Source organism: Danio rerio, chromosome 20 (assembly GCF_049306965.1).
Source record: "Danio rerio strain Tuebingen ecotype United States chromosome 20, GRCz12tu, whole genome shotgun sequence".
NCBI classification, from domain to species: domain Eukaryota; kingdom Metazoa; phylum Chordata; class Actinopteri; order Cypriniformes; family Danionidae; genus Danio; species Danio rerio.
In genome coordinates, this window is record NC_133195.1 from 37,673,342 (window position 1) to 37,693,121 (window position 19,780).

Below are 19,780 nucleotides of genomic sequence, written 5' to 3' on the forward strand. Positions count from 1 at the left end.
AAACAAAGATTCTTCTTCACTTGGAGTGTTTACCATGGAGATTGTAACACAGCTCAGATTGTCTTACGTATAAACAGAGTAGCCTGATTTTTAGAAGACACAGCATGTTATTTTCAGAGTGTCTGTACAGTAAATTAGAAGTTTTCTGTTTTTTGTGATTCATGTTTTTATTTAATCATGTTTATTCATGCTTTTCAATTGCATTATGGGATCTTGATCTTTCTCACAACAACTTTTAACCTTAAATAGTTTGAAAAAAGTGACTTTTATTAACATTTTAATAGTTTAAAGGGATATATTGTCTGGGTTGGTGATGTAATGACGCTACAAAAACCTTGTAATAAACCTTCAGTACATTTTCTGTTATTTTACATATTTATTTCTCTCTCTAGCTATTATTTCTTATACATTATGTTATTTCAGATTACTTCAAATGTCAATAAAGTCACTTTGGTAAACTGTAGAGTTTATTTTTAACATTTAAAGTCGACAGAACGGAGATCAAGGTAATGCAATTCACAACTGTAAATAACGGAAAGCACAAAATATGGAAACTGTTAATAACAGATATTTACAGTGTGTGTCAAAACTTGAGCTAAATCCCTAGAGAGCCTTTCTGCCTAGGTAGGGAGCTGTAAAAGACAGCCCTTCAGTGTCCTAATTGGCAGTTTCATTCATGCCCCTCCCACAATCCTGAAATATAACACCTGCTTTCACATTCTCCCTCAGTAGTGCTTACAGTGACCCTGATTTATCTTCACCGAGAGCTCACCTGAACCAAGCACACCAGTATGGGAGCATCGTCCAGTTTACTGGATGAAACTCAATCCAACTACATAAAAGGTATGCGTATAAAAACTTCATATGGTCATATCAAGTCATTAAGTTGGTATTTAAAGAGTTTTTTTATATTGACATTAAGTTTTCTAATGCTCGAAACTACTTAGAAGTTGCCTATTTTGTTGTAGGTTTTCCAGTATTGCAAGCATTTGGATAGAAAGAGTCAATTTCATCGAAATGCATGAGATGTTTTCTGTTGTCTAATATGGGATGGTCATGCAGTGAGAGATTTATGTTGAATTTAACTAATTGGTCAATGATTATCATTAGTGTCAGTCAGAACGCTCAGCCTGCACAGCGTAAGAAGTGTACAGCAGAAACCTGTTGGTTTTCTTCTTCTGGCCATTGTGAACTATGTGGGTGGAGGTTTTGGTGTTTGTCAGAGAGCATAAAGGATTAAAGCTGCTCTGCTATTTGCTCGAATGGAAAACAACTTAGATTTGTCGGTGTTTGAGATTCACATCAGTAGTTTGCACAAGTGCACTTTCGATTTGTGCTTTTATACTTGAAGCAAATTAGGCTTTTTCCATTTATTTACAGAATTTTTAATTTGTAAAACTGCTGCATGGGTCATGTCATCTAAGTAGCCTACATTTTGAGTGAAGTTTTGCAACTAGTACTACTATTAATTTCATGCGCATAGCTTAATTTAAGACCATTAGTGTTTTACCACCTTCGTCAATACGTTGAAAGACCTTTTGTACATTTTATATCCGTTAACTTGACAATTTTATCCAAAGCTGGACATTCCTGGAATTTCTAACTTGGTATTCCCACATGCACATTGTCAATGCATCTTCAAAAAAGATGCATCTAAATTCTGATAGTATCAAAACATGTTACAAACCTATTCAAACGTTAGACCAAAGTGACAAACAATGGCTTAGACTAAACATTGCAATAGTATATTTCACAGATGTGTGTAAAATCTTTTTTTTTTTTGTCTGTTTTAGTTTTTTGGAACATGACAAGGCAACATTAGTATACCTTTAATGAATAAATAACTATGTCCAGTTGTTGCAGCATCACTGTGTTGAAGTCAGAGACAAATTTCTCAGATAATGTTGTCGTTTATGCCCGATGCATTTTAGAAAACAAAACAGCTACATTGCTATTTTTTAGGATTACTACAAGCCAATTAAACATTATGAATAGGGACATACAGTAGTTGTCTAATTACAACATAGATAAATACTAAAATCAAACAAAAAGTGGTTAAGGGTAGCTTAAATAATGTCTCGGTGCTTAACAGCAGAAGTCAGTCCAAGGCACTCGAAAAATGTTAAAATATTATTTTTTAAAATATTTTTTCCATATTTTTTCAGTGCCTTGGACTGACCTTGCAGCTTATAAATAAATACTAATTTAATTTATATTAAGTTGCATCACCAGAGTTAAATGAGATTTTAAAGCGTTAGTTCACCTAAAACTGAAATTTCTGTCATCATTCACTCACTTACTTTATTCATTTACTTATTCCAAACTAGTATGGCTTTCTTTATAATGATTGGCTATAAACGCAAAAGAAGATATTTTGAAGAAAGATTGAATTCTGTAACCATAGTTACAGACTTCCATAGTATTCGTTTTGTTTTTTTCTATGGAAATCAATGATAACAGGTTTTCAGCTTTCTTTTATGTTCAACACTCATAAATGTCTAAAACTACTTGAGTGTGAGTAAATAGTGAGTAAATAAACATTTTTAGGTGATGTCATGCAAACACAAATTAGACAGATTCCTGAGCTCAATCTAAAGTGTTGTGATTTCACGCCTAGAAAGGTGTTAAAGAGTGTATAGTCAGCAGCGGCTCACTTCTTGAAAAAACTTTCCCCAAACACATGTGCAGGTGTTTACGAACATTCCCTTGTCAAACTTGTACTCTTGTTGAGGTGTGATGATGGAGAACTGGCTTTACAAGTCATACAGTGTTAAAAAATGGTGGTACGTCAAGCATCTGGCACGTCAGAGCATAAGAATCCCAAACATCTCAAATGACAGTTCTATCCAAAACAACCATGAAGAGATATTGCTTGAGAGAGAGTAAGATATGATCTGTACTTCACTCCAGTGTGAAAAAATGTCTAAATCTAAATCTAATTTTAGTTTGTTACATAATTCAAGAATCTAAAAATGTATGAAAATGTAACTTACACATGAGAAATCTGAGAAAGTAGGAACACCCTCTCCATGTGGACAATCTGGTTTGGGTGTTTAATCTGAAAGAAACGATTAATTCACTGCATCATTTACACTGCAAAATGTTTACAGTACATCAGGGCCAATGCTTTTTTTTTTTTTTTTTACATAGGCTCATTCTGAAAACGTAGCCCTTTATACATTTCTGGAGATTGCAAATTATCTATAGCCAAAGGAATGCATGGCTGCTTTATATCTTTAAAGCGAATGCTAGGGGGCGATATGACGCTGTTTCTTTTCGCGCTTACCACTTACCTCTGTGTGGACGGCTTTTCCGCTGTTAACAGTTTGTTTAGTGGCTCGTTGCGTACGTCGGAGGATTTGAGATGCAAAACAGACCGTGACAACGGGGTTCAAATCTGGCAAAAACTGTTCCAGAAAGCAGATAAAACAAAAGTAAAAGCCAAAAGATAACAGGGTGAGCATGTGGTAAAATCTGAAAACATGGTAAAAATCAGGCTGCCGCGAGATTTAATTTTTCATGATTTCTTTTGAAAACACTGTCGGCTGAGTTTAAAAAAGTGGGTGGGTGCTGGTCAATCAGTGCTTTTTAAAACGCTATCGGTTTTGTTTAGGAAAGGGGAAGGATGGGGAAGGGATCGGTAAGTCAGTCAGTTAGTCAGTCGAAAGCAGAATCTGGTAGATTTACATGAGTAGAGAAGGAGTGAATAGTGCTCGTGAGACAAAATTTGAGATCTCAAAAAGCACACAAAGCGGCCTCTGGCGGATTCACGAAAAGAAAACCTGCAAAAAACGTAGCTCCTGGGGCGTATTTGTGCTCTCCAGAAATGTATATAGGGGTACGTAATCAGAATGAGCCTGGGTTGCTATTTTAATGTTCAGATTTTTATGAGATACAGATACTGTACCTTGTGAAACTGTATGTTTTATATATATATATATATGTATGTATATGACAAATATATGTCCCCATTAACTTAAATAAATATATATATATATGTGTGTGTGTGTGTGTGTGTGTGTGTGTGTGTGTGTGTGTGTGTGTGTGTGTGTGTGTGTGTGTGTGTGTGTGTGTGTGTGTGTCAAACATTTGTCAAAAAGTGATAAATATGTTGGGTTAAATATTGTAGTCCTGCTTCTGATTAGTTTTGTTTGTGGGGTTTAAAATGACTTTAACATTAACGTAAGGTTTTAACAGAGCATATTTGAAAGCATTAGAAGATATAAATCTACATGTACTGTAAACCATAAAAGAGTATAATTCTGATGATGAATGGGAGCAGTGACATTATGTTATTTTTGAGTATTTTGATTCATAGATGTTACTGTGTGTTTTAGAATAAAGTAATTGCTGTGTTGACCAAACCCAGAATTATTTAAGATTACGTTGACATGTAGTAACAATATTAGTCATAACTACCACCTTTACCTGGATTCATTTGTGCATGTTATGTCTACAGAGTGAGATTTAACCATGTATTTTGCATTAGACTGATGAGGTCTGAAAAGCTGAGAGTACAGAGAACACTGCTGCAATGTTCAGGCAGAGGGAAAACATTGGCTGATTGGCTATAAACACACATTATTATTCTCTGTTCACTGTTCATTCTGTTTATTTTGTATGTGGTACTTAGAAAAGCAGTGTTCTTTTGAGTGATCTTTTGAACCAGGCGTGTTGCACATTTAGACAATCTGCTGTGAATTTCCTCTCCACTTACCTTTCGACTGTGCCTATGTTTGTATCAGATGTAATTTTGGATTATCAATTTAATCTCTCATTTATGAATTTAGGGCGGCTGTTCTTGTTTTTTCTTCATGTGATGCATGTGCCTGTGGAAATATAGAGAAATCCTGTTTGGAAATTTCATGAATCATTAGAACATAATTCTTACAATAACTTTAATTTCAGTTAAGCTCAATTAAATACATCAGTAAAATTTTTAGTTAAGGTGAAATGTAACATTTACTAATGCATTATTATAGTGTTTATGTTGCCACTTGATAAAATATTTAAATTTTTAAATATTTTAATTTTATTATTATTATTTATTTATTTATTTATTATTATTTATATTTAATTTTGTTTATTATTAGTGAATGCTGTCAACAAAAACAGATTTGACAAAAAATGTTGAAATAAGTAAATTATAAACCTAAAATGTTAACTAATTAGTGGATTAATTTTTTTTTGTATTATTTTGGTTGTAATGTAGCACGCTATGTGTAATACTCCACTCCACAATATAAGAAGTATAGGAAACATTTTTGTTCCACAAGTATCACATGATAGAAACAAAAGACTTAGCGCCATCCTTTTCGAATAACAGAAAGTCCCACCCCAAATCACTTCAAATGTTGCATTCATATTATACACCTAAACTCATGCTGAACAAGACAAATAAAAATGACATAACTGTTTGAACTCTAATCAGTTTGATATTGTAATGATCTCGGAATTGTGTTGTCTTGCAGAACAAGTGGACGAGAAACTGAAGGATTTTACACCAATTTACAGGAAACAATATTCCGTGGCTTACTGCTCTCAGATCAAAGATGAACTTGAGCAGCGCAAAGAGGAACACACACAGTTCCTCAAACAACGGGTAAGATCAGACAAACATTAGAAAATGCTTTCACTTGTTATGTTTGAAAATCAGGTTTATTTAACTAAAACTGATTTATTAGCTCTTCTGAAGTTGTCTAAAATTAAAATAAATATGTCTGATAAGAACATACAGAAAGCTTTTTTATGCTAAAGAAATCCTTAAAATGACATTATGCTTGTGTTTGAATAAAACTAGATTTTGACTTTTGCTCTGTAAACTTCTCAAGACATTTTTTGTTATTAAGATTTCTATTAAGGTAATAATGTAACTTGGAGGCTTTTTTCATAATATATCAAGGTTTGTAATCCAAACAAAGAAACCTGTAACATTCATTCAGTATTTATGCTTCTGAGATCAGCACCTTTATTTACTGATTTAAATGACTGTTATATTGAACCACTAAGCCCCCTCCAGAGGCTGGGAAGATACTGTTTGAGGAGATTGTGTGGTACTTTGATGATGGCAGAAAGTGGAAGGAGAGATTTATCGTGATCCGTGCCTGTTACGTTTTGGAGGTCCACGAGAGCTATAAGGTAAGAGCCACAATCCATCATTTTCTGACTGAAGATAGATAAAATGTTTCCCTAAAATCTCACACCTGCTTTGCTGCAGTCATTTTTGAAAGGGACGCCTCCACAACAGAGACTGATTCCTACTGGGGGCACCATACTGACAGCTGAAGATGAATACATGGAACTGATTGACCAATGCTGCCCTTGCACTAAAAGTACGTAAATATGATTGAGATAAATAAGAGTACATGCATTAAGAGCGCTGATAATACACAATAAATCGGCCACAAACTAAGTAAACTTACAGTACAGGTGAGTGTAGCTTGAGTGTAGATAGATAGTAATTTGTTTATTTACTTTTATTTACAATATTATACACACACACACACACACACACACACGCACACACACACAACTGCTGCAGTTCAAACCGAGCATCAGAATGGGGAAGAAATGTTACTTTGAATATGGCATTTGAACGGTCTGAGTATCTCAGAAACTGCCAACTCTAGGGTTTACAGAAAATGGTCAGAGAGCGAGAAAATACCCAGTGAGCGGCAGTTCTGTGGGTGCAAATGCCTTGTTGATTCCCGAGGTTAGAGGATAATGGCCATACTGGTTCCAGCTGATAGAAAGACAACAGTAACTCAAATAATCCCTTGTTACAACTGAGGTATACAGAAGAGCATCTCTGAACGAACAAAACGTCCAACCTTGAGTTGGATGGGCTACAGCAGCAGAAGACCACACCGGGTGCCACTCCTGTCAGCTAAGAACAGGAAACTGAGACTACAATTCACACAGGCTCTCTAAAATTAGACAATAGATGATTGGAAAAATGTTGCCTGTTCTGAGTTTGAATTTCTTCTGCGACATTCAGATGGTAGGGTCAGAATTTGGCATCAACAACATGAAATCATGGATCCATCCTGCCTTGTATCAACGGTTCAGGCTGCTGGTGGGGGTGTAATGGTGTGCGGTATATTTTCTGGTCACAATTTGAGGCTGTTAGTACCACTTGAAATTGATAAAATGTAAATCATCTCCGACTGGTTTCTTGAACATGACAATGAGTTTACTGTACTCAAATGGCCTCCACAGTCACCAGAGCTCAATCTAATAAAACACCTTTGAGATGAGGTGGAATGGAAGATTCCAGCAGACAAATCTGCAGTAACATTGTGATGCTATCATGTCAATATGAATCAAAATCTCTGAGAAATAATTCAAGCACCTGGTTGAATCTATGCCATGAAGGATTAAGAAAGTTCTGGTAAAAGGTAAAGGGAGTCCAACTCGGTACTAGCAAGGCGTGCCTAATAAAGTGTCTGGTTAGTGTATATTAATCGCTCCTGCTGGCTTACTTTATCGACAAAAAAATAAAATGTCATGGGAGTAAGACTAACCATTTTTCATCAAGCAAAATTCCTCAAAGTATCTTCTTTTGTGTTACATTTTGACTGTTTTCTGATGCAGATGACCGGGAAGATTTTGCACCTCCCATGGTGGACATGCCAGGTCAATTCCCAGTTTATCTTAGACTTCCATATCGCCAGGATTCATACTTCTGCTTCAAAGATGAGGACGCTCAAGCTGATTTCATCTCCCTCTTAGCTGACTGCGTTCGCCACCAGAACAAAGGTAACATTTTCACTGCAAAGAAACTCAAGTCGAGGTTTACAAAGGTGTGACCCAGTGAAAGGTGTATTGTAATATTGAATAAACCCGAATGGAAAACGTTTGCTTGGTTTAGCAGATTATCTCAAGAAGAAGACATGTGAGGTTAAGGCTTTCCTTAAAGCCTTTCAGCTCTACAGGGAGGAGAAAGGCCAGTATGAATCGTGGGATATGCTCATTGGCAGTGATGTGCGGGTAGGTGCCTTTCCGCATCTATGCTGGTTCACACTGAAAGCTGAGTAAACAACATAGCTTTGACACTTTCATCATTGTAGTACGGCATGGAATGTTCTAGCTGTTGAACATTTTACTAAAACAAAATCATGAGGGTAATTGATGTGTTTTGTAATTTAACGTGACAGTTATGACTGTGTTTATCATTATGGGTGGAACCAATTTGTACGAAAGAACATTTCTTTCCCTTTTTTTTTTTGATACATATTTGATATAGTTTGGCACATGTGCCAAACAATTGACAGTTTCTGTGCTAAATGTCAGATCTGAATATAAAGCACGACTGCATATTTTGGCCTGTTGTATTTATAATCTAAAATCTATCTTCAAAACCTTAAGTCACACTGTTACATCAGGACAGATCGTTTCATGGAATCTAAACAATGCTGCATGCATGCAGTTTCACTCTGCAGTTTCACATATTACAGCCAACATGACAATGAACTATAGACACAAGTGTGTTTCACAGATATTAAACAACTAGCTAAAAGGAGAAGGCAGGCCAAGTGGTAAAAGTCGAGAAGTGTTCAGAAGAGCACAGCATGAACACAGAAATTTGTTGTGGTGCACATCAGTTTAATTATTAAAAAGGATCATTCTGACTGAATATATTAGTTGTGTTTGAAGCAATTATAAAACAGTTTACTTGCACAGTTATTGTTACAGAATTATTTATATATTATAAGGATTATTATTGTATTAAACTGCTTGGTAACCATAAACTCATCATAGTTGTATTTTATTCTTATTCTTATTGTTTGTATCGTTTATTTTCTATAACAATTTTAAAGTAAACTAAACAGTTTTAATTGAATTTTATATCATTATTTTTTTGTTTGTTATTTAATGTAATATATATAATTTAAAAAATAATCCAAATAATAGATTTGAAATATTGAATTCCTTATTTGGATTTTCAAAATTAAAATCACTTTTGTTAACTGGAATAAAATAAAGATTAACTAAAAAAATGACACCACAGATATGGCTACTAAGAGCATGTGAGTGTTTTAAAGAGAAATCGCACACCTCCGCAGTAAAGTGCGTGAAACCCCAACATGGTCTAACACAAGATATACATGGCAGTTATGTAACATGGTGAGTATACTGAACTGATCCAGTATACTGAGCACGTGAGCTACCTGTAAACGGTGTGGAAACAGCATTCTTTAGGCAACTGTGTGTGTTATCTTATACTTTACAGTTTAACTTATACTATATAGTTTAACTGTTTAAAATGCTGATTTTGGAGTGTCTATTTAGGCTAAGTGCAGATAGTGCACCTCTTTGGAATAAGCTAGTCGAGTGCTATTCCGTAAAGCACAAAAATGTCTTTTTTTTGTTAAATGAAAAAGCAGCTTTGACAACCGCAGTATTGCGCGTGACTGCGGTTGACACATTGCGGTATTTCGCGTGCAGAAACGCGCATTCTTAGTAGCCATATCTGTTTATGGATAAAAACTGGGGCTGCACGGTGGCTCAGTGGTTAGAACTCTCACCTCACAGCAAGAAGGGCGCTGTTACCAGTCCCGGCTGGATCAGTTGGCATTTCTGTGTGGAGTTTGCATGTTCTTCCAGTGTTGGCGTGGGTTTCCTCTGAGTGCTCCAAATTCCCCCACAGTCCAAAGAAATGCTTTATAGGAAAATAAATTTGGCCAAGTGTATAAGTGTGAATATGTTGGCTGAAAATATTGGCTGAATATGTTGGTTGAAAATGTTGGTTGAAAATGAATGAATGAATGATAGATAAAAACTACAACTACAGTGAGATTAATATTAAACAATAAAACAATCCGTGACCACACAATAATGTTAACATATAAATGTATAAAATATTAATTATTTTGTTGGTTGAACTTTTTAATGCTTGATCCGTTGATTAGTTTGTAAAATCACACTTTAACATGTCTTTTAGTTGCCTTTACTGCTTTAGCTTTTCATTATAAATAGCCAGATTATCATTAAACTTCCCTTATAAAATAGTGTAGGAGAAATGACTGAAGTCAGATCAATGATTGGTGGATTTTGTTGTTTAGATAAACAGATGATATCAGTCTATTGTGAGTTTGAGTCTAGTCTGTGGTTTAACTTTACATAAACTGTGCAGCTTGATGTTAAGCTACAAATATTTATGAACCTCTGCATGTGTGTTTAGGGTCTCGCCAATCTGTTCATGGAGGATTTGATGCCTTACCTGGAGAAAGAACTGAAGAGCAAGAGGACAGACAAGAGGAAAGTGTGGTTTGCGGTGCGTCTCTTTAATCTTCTACTTCATAGTTAGCCATTAGCATTATGTTTCTCCAGAACCTGCCCTTGATACAGAAACTGGGGTGTGTGATGTTGATGTAAACATCAAATGCCTCACACCCAAACAGCTTTAGGCCAGAAATGTCCCTTTGGTGTTTCCTAAAGGGTGGAACAAACCAGAAACATACCAGAAACACATTACATTCCATAGCTGTGATTACAGACAGACAAAGAAGAAACAAAGAATGATTAATATGGCACTTATGAAGCTTATGCAATTTTAGTTAATGACGTTGACCCCTTTTGTTTTATAGACTGTTGAATCTGCTTATTTCCTGCTGCAAGAACATCTATTTGATAGGATGACCACACTGAAAGAAGAGTGCAAAAACAAGGCAAAACAGCAGGAGGCACTCATGCGCTCAGATATGGACCAAATCACCAACTCAAGAACTTACCTGGAGGGAAAACTTCAAGGTACTTGATCAAAGTAAATCTAAATCTGTTTATAATTTTAAAAGACTTGCAATTGTAACACAGTCAAACATGCAGAACTGCATGCATATTGCTGCAAAATAATATACACTACCTTTCAAAGGTTTGGGTTCAGCAATACACCGGTCATCCACATCAACTATATTTAAAGATTTATATAAGGGACGAAGGCGATATATAATGCCTTGTTGATTAACAGATGCTTCTTTTAAAGTAACACTCTGCTTTTTGGGGGGAAGACTCATTTTAAAGTTTACAGAGGTTTACCATTTTTGAATCCATTTAACCAATCTCCAAGTATGGCGGGGCACATTTTAGCTTAGCTTTGCATAGATCATTGATTCAGATTAGACCATTAGCATCTGTCAATTTTTTATTTTTTTTAAAGAATTTCAATATTTTTAATTTCTTTAAAACACTGTACTTGAATCCATTTAGGCACTTTCCGGGACTCAGAGGGAGCACTTTTAGCTTAGCTATGCATAAATCATTGAATTGGATTAGACCATTAGCAAAACCTTTTTTTAAAAAGATTTTCAATATTATTAATATTAAAAGCTTGACTCTTCTGAAGTTACATTGGTTACTAAGACTGATGGAAATTGAAATGTTGATACTGTACTATGGCTCCAACCAAGTGGCCTAAGCACATAATGTAACTACAGAAGAGTCAAGCTAATAATAGGAATATTATTGAAAATCTTTTTTAAAGGGGGTTATGCTAATGGTTTAATCTGATTAAATGATTTACGCTGAACTAAGCTAAAAGAGCTCACGCGAGTCCCGGAAAGTGGCTAAATGGATTCAAGGACAGTTGTGTAAATTTATTTTCAAAACATATTACCAACCCCAAACATTTTAGCCATAGGTGGGCCCACACGGAATCTGTGCGTGCAGAATTCCGCAGAATTCCACAGATTTTTAGCCCGTCATTAATTATATTTATTTACTTAACTAAATGTGTGTAAATCTATATTTATTCAGTTTTTTTTATTAATTACAGTAATATTATTGACTAATATAAAGATGTTCATCTGATTTATGTACAATGCAGTTTTTAAAGGAATATTTTCTGTCTTTTAGTAGAGATATTATATGAGAGTATTGCTTTGTTTACCAAATAAAGTGAATCTAATTGGATTTGCATTTTAAACACTAAATAAAAGTTAAAAAGATATTATTTTTTATTTAATATATTAAAGTTTTAGTTATACTACCAAAATCATTCCGCACAAATCCACAGATTTTTTGCAAAATTCTCAGCAGAAATATCAAAAAAACGTCCGCATATTCGGTCTGGCCCTGGCCATAGGGTATGGACAAATATTAAATGGCCATCAGTAAAAAAATGTATCTCTTTATTTTGATCACAATATTCCATGATTATTTTTTTAACCCCTCACCTGGGCAGCCCTGGTATCCGAGCCTGCAACAAAATACTGCGCAGAGCAGGTACAGCCTCACCTGCCAGCTCTCTTGGAGGAAGTGATGGGTCCCATCAGCCTGGGCTTCACCGAGGCCAGAGATCTGAGCGAGGGCATGATGGAGCAGCTCTGTGAGGACTTCCAGGATCCTCAGCAGGAGGTGGAACTCCGCCAGGTCAGAGCAACTAACACATGAATGATAAACACTAGTCCACACCACTTTCTTCTGAAGACAAATTACTAAAAAAAAATACTACATTATTACACTACAGGTGAAAGGTTGAAAATAATTGTTTTCATTCATAATATTTAGTCTGTTTTTTCAATTTCATACCATTTGTGTAACTGATGGACAATAAAATGCCGGCCATATCGGTATCGGACGATAAACGTATATTTTTTAATGATAATGTTATTTGCATCACAAGGAAATAAATTATCAGCTGATAAATTAAGATTTAGTTTAAGTTTATGCTGGAGGCAAAATGACAACAGTTTACACCATGAAATAAGTGGACTTTAGGTAAAAATTCTTGAACAAGATCTTAAGGTTTAGAGGTTTTCTGGAGCTAAAAAAAATCTGTTGTCCACTGCATTTGTGATTTTGTGTTTATTGACTTCCAAAAATAAAAGCTATTATTTACTGTTAACAGTCAAATGTCAGATTTTGTTGATGATTTATTCATGTTATTAATTTTTTTTATTTTAATTGGTAAAAAAAACACTTTGAAAAATATAAACAATTAAATTTAAATATTTGGGGTAAAAAAAAATGACCCCAATGGGAAAGATACAAATGTTTATATTAAGATAAGTAGGTAATAATTTAAAAAATAAAACTATTAATAATTTTAGTCAGCTACTAAACTGAAAAAGAGTCAAGTAAAATTTTTATAACTGTTGCTATTTATAACTGTTGCTGAAAATTAAACTTTGCAATCAGAAAAAAACGTAAAATCTAATAAAATAAACAACATCTATTTCAAATTATAACAAATTTTCCACAATATTACAGTTCTTACTGTATATATGATTAAGTAATCAGTCTTAACTAGCTTTTTTCAAAAACATTACAAAGTCCTATATTTATTATAAACATTTTACCAGTAGTGTTATGCTAACCTTCATAGTACAACTGTAAAACTTGAAACAAAGTAATCAAACAACGTCTTCTCTTTCTCTCTCGTGCTAAAGGCTCTGTTTAAGATGAGTAAGGCTAATTTGCAAAGCTGTTATGAGAAAGTGAGTGGACTGAAAGATCACGTTCAGGAGCTGCAGCAAACCTTCAACTATTCCATCAAAGGCCTGGTGGACAGCACCGAAATTTACTTAAAACAGGTACTGTACCCTTAAAGTACTAAACCAATACAAATCTGTTTTAAGATTAATTCTGGTCCTAAATGCGTCAATTGTGTGATAACTGTAGCTGATGGAGAATGTGGAGTACTCCTTTGAGCTTCTTGTAAAAAAGGCTCTGCTGGACCCGTCAGTCAATTTTTCAGAGGCAATGCAAAAAGCTTCCGACCGGGTTCTGAAAGTAAGCATATCACTTTACATTTACAAACGATAGATAGTTGATAGATAGTTAAAAAGATATTTGCTGCAGATCGTTTGATTTCATTTTACTTTGTCTTGAAGCAATTTGACTATGACAGTAGCACAGTGAGAAAGAGAATCATCCAGGAGGCTTTGGTCAACATCACTTTTCCCAACATCAAGAAGCATCTGGACCCATCCTTTAAAGAGGTACAGCGCATTTAAAGCAGTTGCAAAATGACAAACATGTACAACAATTTAAGTAAATACATTACATCTACTCACCTAATACAGCTTTTCTCCGAATGTACTTTCAGGAACTACCTAAATTCGAGCAATACATATTTGCTGATTATTCAAACTTCATCAGTGTGGAAAATGTGTATGAGGACATTATCCAGCAGATACTGGAAAAAGATGTCAGCACTGGTAAGTCGCAGAATGTCTCACTATTTAATATTAGATTTTTTTCATTAGATCTTTCCCTAATGAAAATACAGTATTTCACTGTTAGTTTATGCTAACTCATGGTGCATTAACTAATATTAACAAGCATGAATTTGGATTTTAATAAAGCATCAACATATGTTAAACTATGATTAATATATGCTGTACAAGTATTGTTCATATTTAATTCATGTTAGTAAATACATTAACTAATGAAACCTTATTGTAAAGTGTGACTGGAGCATGTACTGTACACCATTGACACCATTTTCAACAAAAAAATTTACTTTAACAATAGCATTTTGAGATCCTGAAAATACAAACTTCTGGAAATAAGTTTTGCAAGTGCAAGTTTTGGAAAATTATCATTTATTAAACTAGAAAAAATAAAAGAAAATAGAAAAAAAAAGTCTGCACACCTCAGCTCCAAACATAAAGTCAATGACAAACACTTACACTTTGTGTTTTTAATACATTGTTGCTGTGTAAGCACACACCTAAACAATTTAAATATGTACATCTCTTTGTTTTTAAGTGCTATTAGCATCCAGATATCTTTTTGATATATCCAGAAATATATTTTCTTCTTCTTGAGAATGTTTTATTTGTTTTAGATTGGCAGGAATGAAATCAATTTTAAATTTTTAAACAATTACTTGTAAAGGGCACCAATTTTACCCCTTTTACAACATGTAAGATAAGCCTTTGGTGTCTCCAGAATGTGTCTGTAAAGGGAGTCTGAGTTGAGTGTAACGTTTTTTGTAGGCTGTCGCTTTAAATGCAAATGCGCTGCTTCTCCCCGCCCACCGTTCCCACGTGCGTGTCTGCTTCTCGTGCATTATGTCAGATAAACATCAGTCACTGATAGAGACAGACTAGGGTGAAGCTGAAATACAGCTCATTAGTCAAAATACCAAGTAAGTTTACTTCATGTATTTGTGGTGGAGTTTATTCAAGCCTTTCTGAAATGATGAGTTCCGCCACACAAATGCTGTTTGCAGTACACACATATTAGTGTTTACTGACACCATGCAGCCGTGGTGATCATAGCTGTAAAGAATTACATAGCGATTTCACTGTCATTATTATATATATTCTAAGTTAAGCTGCTTTGACACAATCTATATTATAAATAAACATGAATTTAATTTAATTAAATTATTACAAACATGCTCTGTTTTAAAAACATTTTATACTTACAAAAATTACAGAGACTTGGAACGGATATTTTGATCCCAGATTCTTTTCAAAACAATGTTTTGTGGACATGTGTATACATGTTATTATAGAAACATGGCGCCTGTCAAGGTTCAGGAAGGATAAGGGAGCGAGGACTCAAATGCAACAAGATGATTTATTATAAATTAAAATAAAAGAAAAAGGACAACAAAAACCACCCCGAGGAGGGAAAAACATAACTATAACACAAAAAGGGTAAACAAACTTCGCTGGGCTGGCAAGACAGGACTGGACCATGAACACTGGGAAGTATCGACAACAAACTGGCACAGGACAGTAGACATGAGGAGAATAAAAGCAGAAGTAAATTAACACACAAACAGATTAACATAATTAACTAATAATGGGTTAACAAGAAGGGTGGGACAAGACAATAGACGGGAGAGCACATGACACAACACAAGCCATGTGCTCACATAAAACGAGACTAGAACACGCAGCCAATGAGAGAACTCATTAACCGCGTGTTCACAAGACAATACACAAGCACAACACTAAAGCACACCACAAAAGCACGTGACCACAATGTAAACATTCAGCCATGTGCTTAGACAACACAAACCTAATCAGACGCAAGGCACGAGCACACAATTAATGAAACACCTTACCGTGCGCTCACACATAAGCAATGTGCATGTTTCGTCTCAGCGGCAACCGAAACCAAAACCAACCAGACTGAGACGCTGAGAATGAAACATCGCGATGCTGACAGAACAAAACACAAATACGAGTACAAGAGTGCACGTTCAAAGCACGCAAAGATGCCGCGCGCCCGCATCAAGCGGGACCGCGCACAGTCTACGCGCACCCACAACACACACACACAATGACAGAAAACAAGTGCTCGACTCGAGAAAACTCGAGCAGAGCACAACAGGACAAGACAAGCTAGTGTCCGGACTCTGCCACTAAAACAAGAATTTACAAGACCAGAGTATCAGAACCCTGACAGGCGCCTGTCAATGAATTCGATTGGCAGGGTAAACTGCACTCCTCATTGTGGTAAACTGCAGTCACATTGTGGTGAGCCTCAAAATCACTGGGATTTGGGTCATATTTTAACGTCAAGAAATTTTTAAAAAGAGACTTCTTGGGTTTATATCACTCCAATATGAGTGTGGACACATTATACCTCCACACAATTCAGTCCAAACAGCTATCAAAAGTTGATTTACATCATATGTGCCCTTCAAGGTCAATATATTTAGCCCCCTTAAATAATCTTTCTTCCTGATTGGTTACAGAGCAAACCACTGTTGTCCAATGACTTGCCTAATTATCCTAACTTGACTAATTTGCCTAATTAACCTAAGTCTTTTAATCTTTTAACATAATTAGTGAAATATTATACACTGTCATCATGGCAAAGACAAAGAAAACTATTTATTAAAACTTTTGTTTAAAAATGTGTTGAAAACAAATCTTCTCGATTGGTAAATATTAGAAAAATAATTCAAATTTGACAGGAGTACTAATCATTTTGACTTCAACTGTATATAAATATCACTCATAGGATTTCAGGTTTGCATATTCTCAAATCTGATTTGTGTTTTTGTCTACCAGTGGTCAAGGAGGCAGCCAGCAGAAAGAAATTCAACCTGATTACAGAGAGCAAATACAAATTCAGCGTGTCCAGCTTATCGTCCACACCCCCAGGATCAGCACCCAGCAGCCCATCGCGCTTAAACACTTCCCCGAGCCAGCGATCGCCACTCCCGCCTTCCCCACTGTTGACCAATGGCCTCACAGCAAACAGATCTGTCACTGTTCACTCGCCAAACTCAGAAAACAGCACTCCCATGGGACGAATCGACGAGGGAGAGTACAAAACACCCATAGAGGGATGCAGCGATGATGTATTTTTCACTTCCGAAACGTCAACCGAGACCAAACCAGAACTCAGAACTACCACAAACGCCAAGGAACCTTCAGTCAGTTCCTCTCCTGTTATTGTGATAACAGAAGCCAAAGAAAGCCCTTCAAGTTCAGCAAAAGCAGGAGATGGAAGTTTATCAGACTTAGCCAATAAACCCACAGTGATCATCAGCCCGATCTGCAAGAATACTGCTGGAATGGAGAAGCTCAGAGAAGTGATGGAGTCGGATGATCCGGCCTTGACTAAAGCAAAGATATGCGATGAAAGCACACATCCAATCTCTGTTTGTTTATCTATTGAAGATGCAGAGGTTGGGGAAGTCCACAAAAAAATGACAGGCAAGCAAATCATGGATCTTCCAGAAAAAGCCCCAAAATCGTGCTCATCACCGTACCTGGAGGATAAAACCAGGCCTCTCGATTGTGTTAAGGAGATCCGTGACCTGGTGGTGGAGGTTATTGAAATAGAGGACACAATTAAGCCCAACGAAGACAATAATGATGATGATGATGATGTTGATGATGATGAAGACATTCAAAGGTTTCAGGAACTAGAAGCTACAATTTAAGTGCACAAGACAAACTGTACATATTGAAGCTTTTTTGTTATTGTGCAGAAGGTAATTATTCTTTATTGTAATTATAGTTTTATTGCAATTCCAAAGTTTGGGGTCAATACGTGCTTTTCCAAGATTTTTGATTCATCAAGGATGTTAATGAAGTGACATTACAAATATTTATATTATTTAAAAGACATTATTTTTTACTTATTAGTTGTCAATGAAATCTGAAAAAGACGTTTCAATAAAAATAAGCAGCACAACTTTTTTTAGCTGTGAACTTACGATATTTTTAAGGACCATTTGAATGATCTCTGAAGAATGACTACAAATAAAACATTAAACATGCATTTTAAATACAATAGTATAATTCTTACTTTATTTAAATTCTATAAATCCAACCTGGGTACACATTCTTTTAAAATAATACAAAAATAAAAACGTTTATTTCTTTAAAGATTTTTTAAAAGATCTTTTTGAAGTGACTGTTTTCAGATGTGAACATAAGACATGTTTAAGGACCATTTGAATGATTTCTAAAGAATGACTAGACTATTATATGCAATATTATGGTTCTGACAGTTTTCTTTAATTCCATAAATCCAACCTGGATGCACATTCTTTTAAAACACGTATCAATCCCAAACTTTAAATTTTTAAAAAAGTATTAATGATTATTAAATGTTTCTCTAGCGAATGAGGACTGTTGATTGTGCAGAAGGTAATACTTGTTTATTGTGATTATAGTATTATTGCAATTCCAAAGTTTGGGGTCAATACGTGCTTTTCATATAAATTAATATATTTATTCATCAAGGATGTTAATGAAGTGACAATAAAATTATTTATATTATAAAAAAAAATCATTTACAAGTTGTCAAAAAAATCTTATATTTCTTACAATTTTTTTTTTACAATTTTTAAAAACTCCATTTAAACTCCATCTAAAAATCTAAATGTTTACTTTTTTTACTTTCTAGCTGTCAAAGAAATGTGGATTTTTTTTCCCACAATTTCCATAAAAATATTAAGCAGCACAACTGTTTTCAACTGTGAACGAAAGAAATGTTTAAGGACCATTTGAATGATTTCATCAAGTATTTTTCATTATTATATACAATATTATGGGTAGTTTTGTTTAATTCCATAAATCCAACCTGGATACACATTCTTTTAAAACACGTATCAATCCCAATTTTTAAAAAGTTAAAGGATTAAATGTTTCCCTACCCAACGAGGACTGTTTATTGTGCAGAAGGTAATTATTGTTTATTGTGATTGTAGTTTTATTGCAATTCCAAAGTTTGGGGTCAATACGTGCTTTTCAAAAAAATTATTCAATTTTATTAATCAAGAAAGTTAATGAAGAAAAAAATCTACACTTTTTTCACATACTAGTTGTCAAAGAAAACTTACATTTCTTGTAAGAAATTCTCATTTTTTAAAATTCTATAAATCCAACCTTGGTACACCTTCTTTAAAAAATTTTTTTAAACGTATCAATCCCAAACTTATAAAAAAAAGTAGTTAAAAAGGATTAAATGTCCTACCAAATGAGGACTTTTTATTCAGTGTAATGTACATTCTTCAATGTTGTTTTAAGCTAATATGTACAAATGAATTGCTATGTTAGCATTTAAATAATGTATTGACCAAATTGTAAAATAAACACTCATTTGTATTTGAAAATGCTTTAAAAGGAATTTATATAGTCATTTTTAGGCCTGTAACATAATCAGTCTATCGACTTATCGCACAACACATGGACTTGACCTCAATCATTTTTGGTGACGCAATATATATCGCCCATGGATTAAAAAAAAAAAAAAAACAATTCTAGCAACATTGTGTTGTCTCGGAGGTGTCAGTGTCAGTATACTTAAACAACGCTACAATATTTACTATAAATTACTATAGTATATTTTATGT

General features: G+C 34.7%; 2 protein-coding genes across 5 annotated transcripts in view; one reads left to right on the plus strand and one right to left on the minus strand.

The window, feature by feature from the left end:
- The window catches only part of swt1 (SWT1 RNA endoribonuclease homolog), a 68,833-nt gene extending 56,454 nt beyond the window's left edge, over positions 1-12,379 (minus strand). The window contains exons 1-5 of one of the 3 annotated variants that reach the window (XM_073933515.1): positions 12,235-12,379; positions 10,223-10,434; positions 9,528-9,661; positions 4,718-4,829; positions 2,994-3,058 (exon numbers count right to left, since the gene is read on the minus strand). The gene's annotated coding sequence lies outside the window, so the exon portion shown is untranslated. Of the gene's footprint in view, positions 1-2,993; positions 3,059-4,717; positions 4,830-9,527; positions 9,662-10,222; positions 10,435-12,173 lie in introns of all 3 variants that reach the window. The other 2 variants (XM_068215667.2, XM_073933516.1) reach the window with 2 other exon arrangements.
- niban1a (niban apoptosis regulator 1a) lies at positions 728-19,685 on the plus strand. 2 transcript variants are annotated; one of them, XM_005160724.6, is made up of 14 exons: positions 728-843; positions 5,472-5,602; positions 6,010-6,138; positions 6,218-6,332; positions 7,594-7,758; positions 7,871-7,989; positions 10,184-10,276; positions 10,590-10,752; positions 12,182-12,369; positions 13,389-13,532; positions 13,621-13,731; positions 13,833-13,940; positions 14,048-14,159; positions 16,980-19,685. In XM_005160724.6, exons 1-14 carry the CDS (start codon positions 792-794, stop codon positions 17,858-17,860), a joined length of 2,511 nt encoding a protein of 836 aa, XP_005160781.1. In that variant the 5' UTR covers positions 728-791; the 3' UTR covers positions 17,861-19,685. The 2 variants fall into 2 exon arrangements, with proteins under 2 accessions (XP_005160781.1, NP_001138263.1); NM_001144791.1 differs by having other exon boundaries at positions 792-843; positions 7,874-7,989; positions 16,980-17,860.
- The last annotated feature ends 95 nt before the right edge of the window (positions 19,686-19,780 follow it).

Excerpts from the sequence above, each read along its gene's own strand:
- niban1a (XM_005160724.6), top strand. The coding sequence starts at position 792 with ATGGGAGCATCGTCCAGTTTACTGGATGAAACTCAATCCAACTACATA. Across the intron at positions 12,370-13,388 it reads AGGAGGTGGAACTCCGCCAG|GCTCTGTTTAAGATGAGTAA; the intron begins GTCAGAGCAACT and ends CTCGTGCTAAAG. Across the intron at positions 14,160-16,979 it reads GGAAAAAGATGTCAGCACTG|TGGTCAAGGAGGCAGCCAGC; the intron begins GTAAGTCGCAGA and ends TTTGTCTACCAG.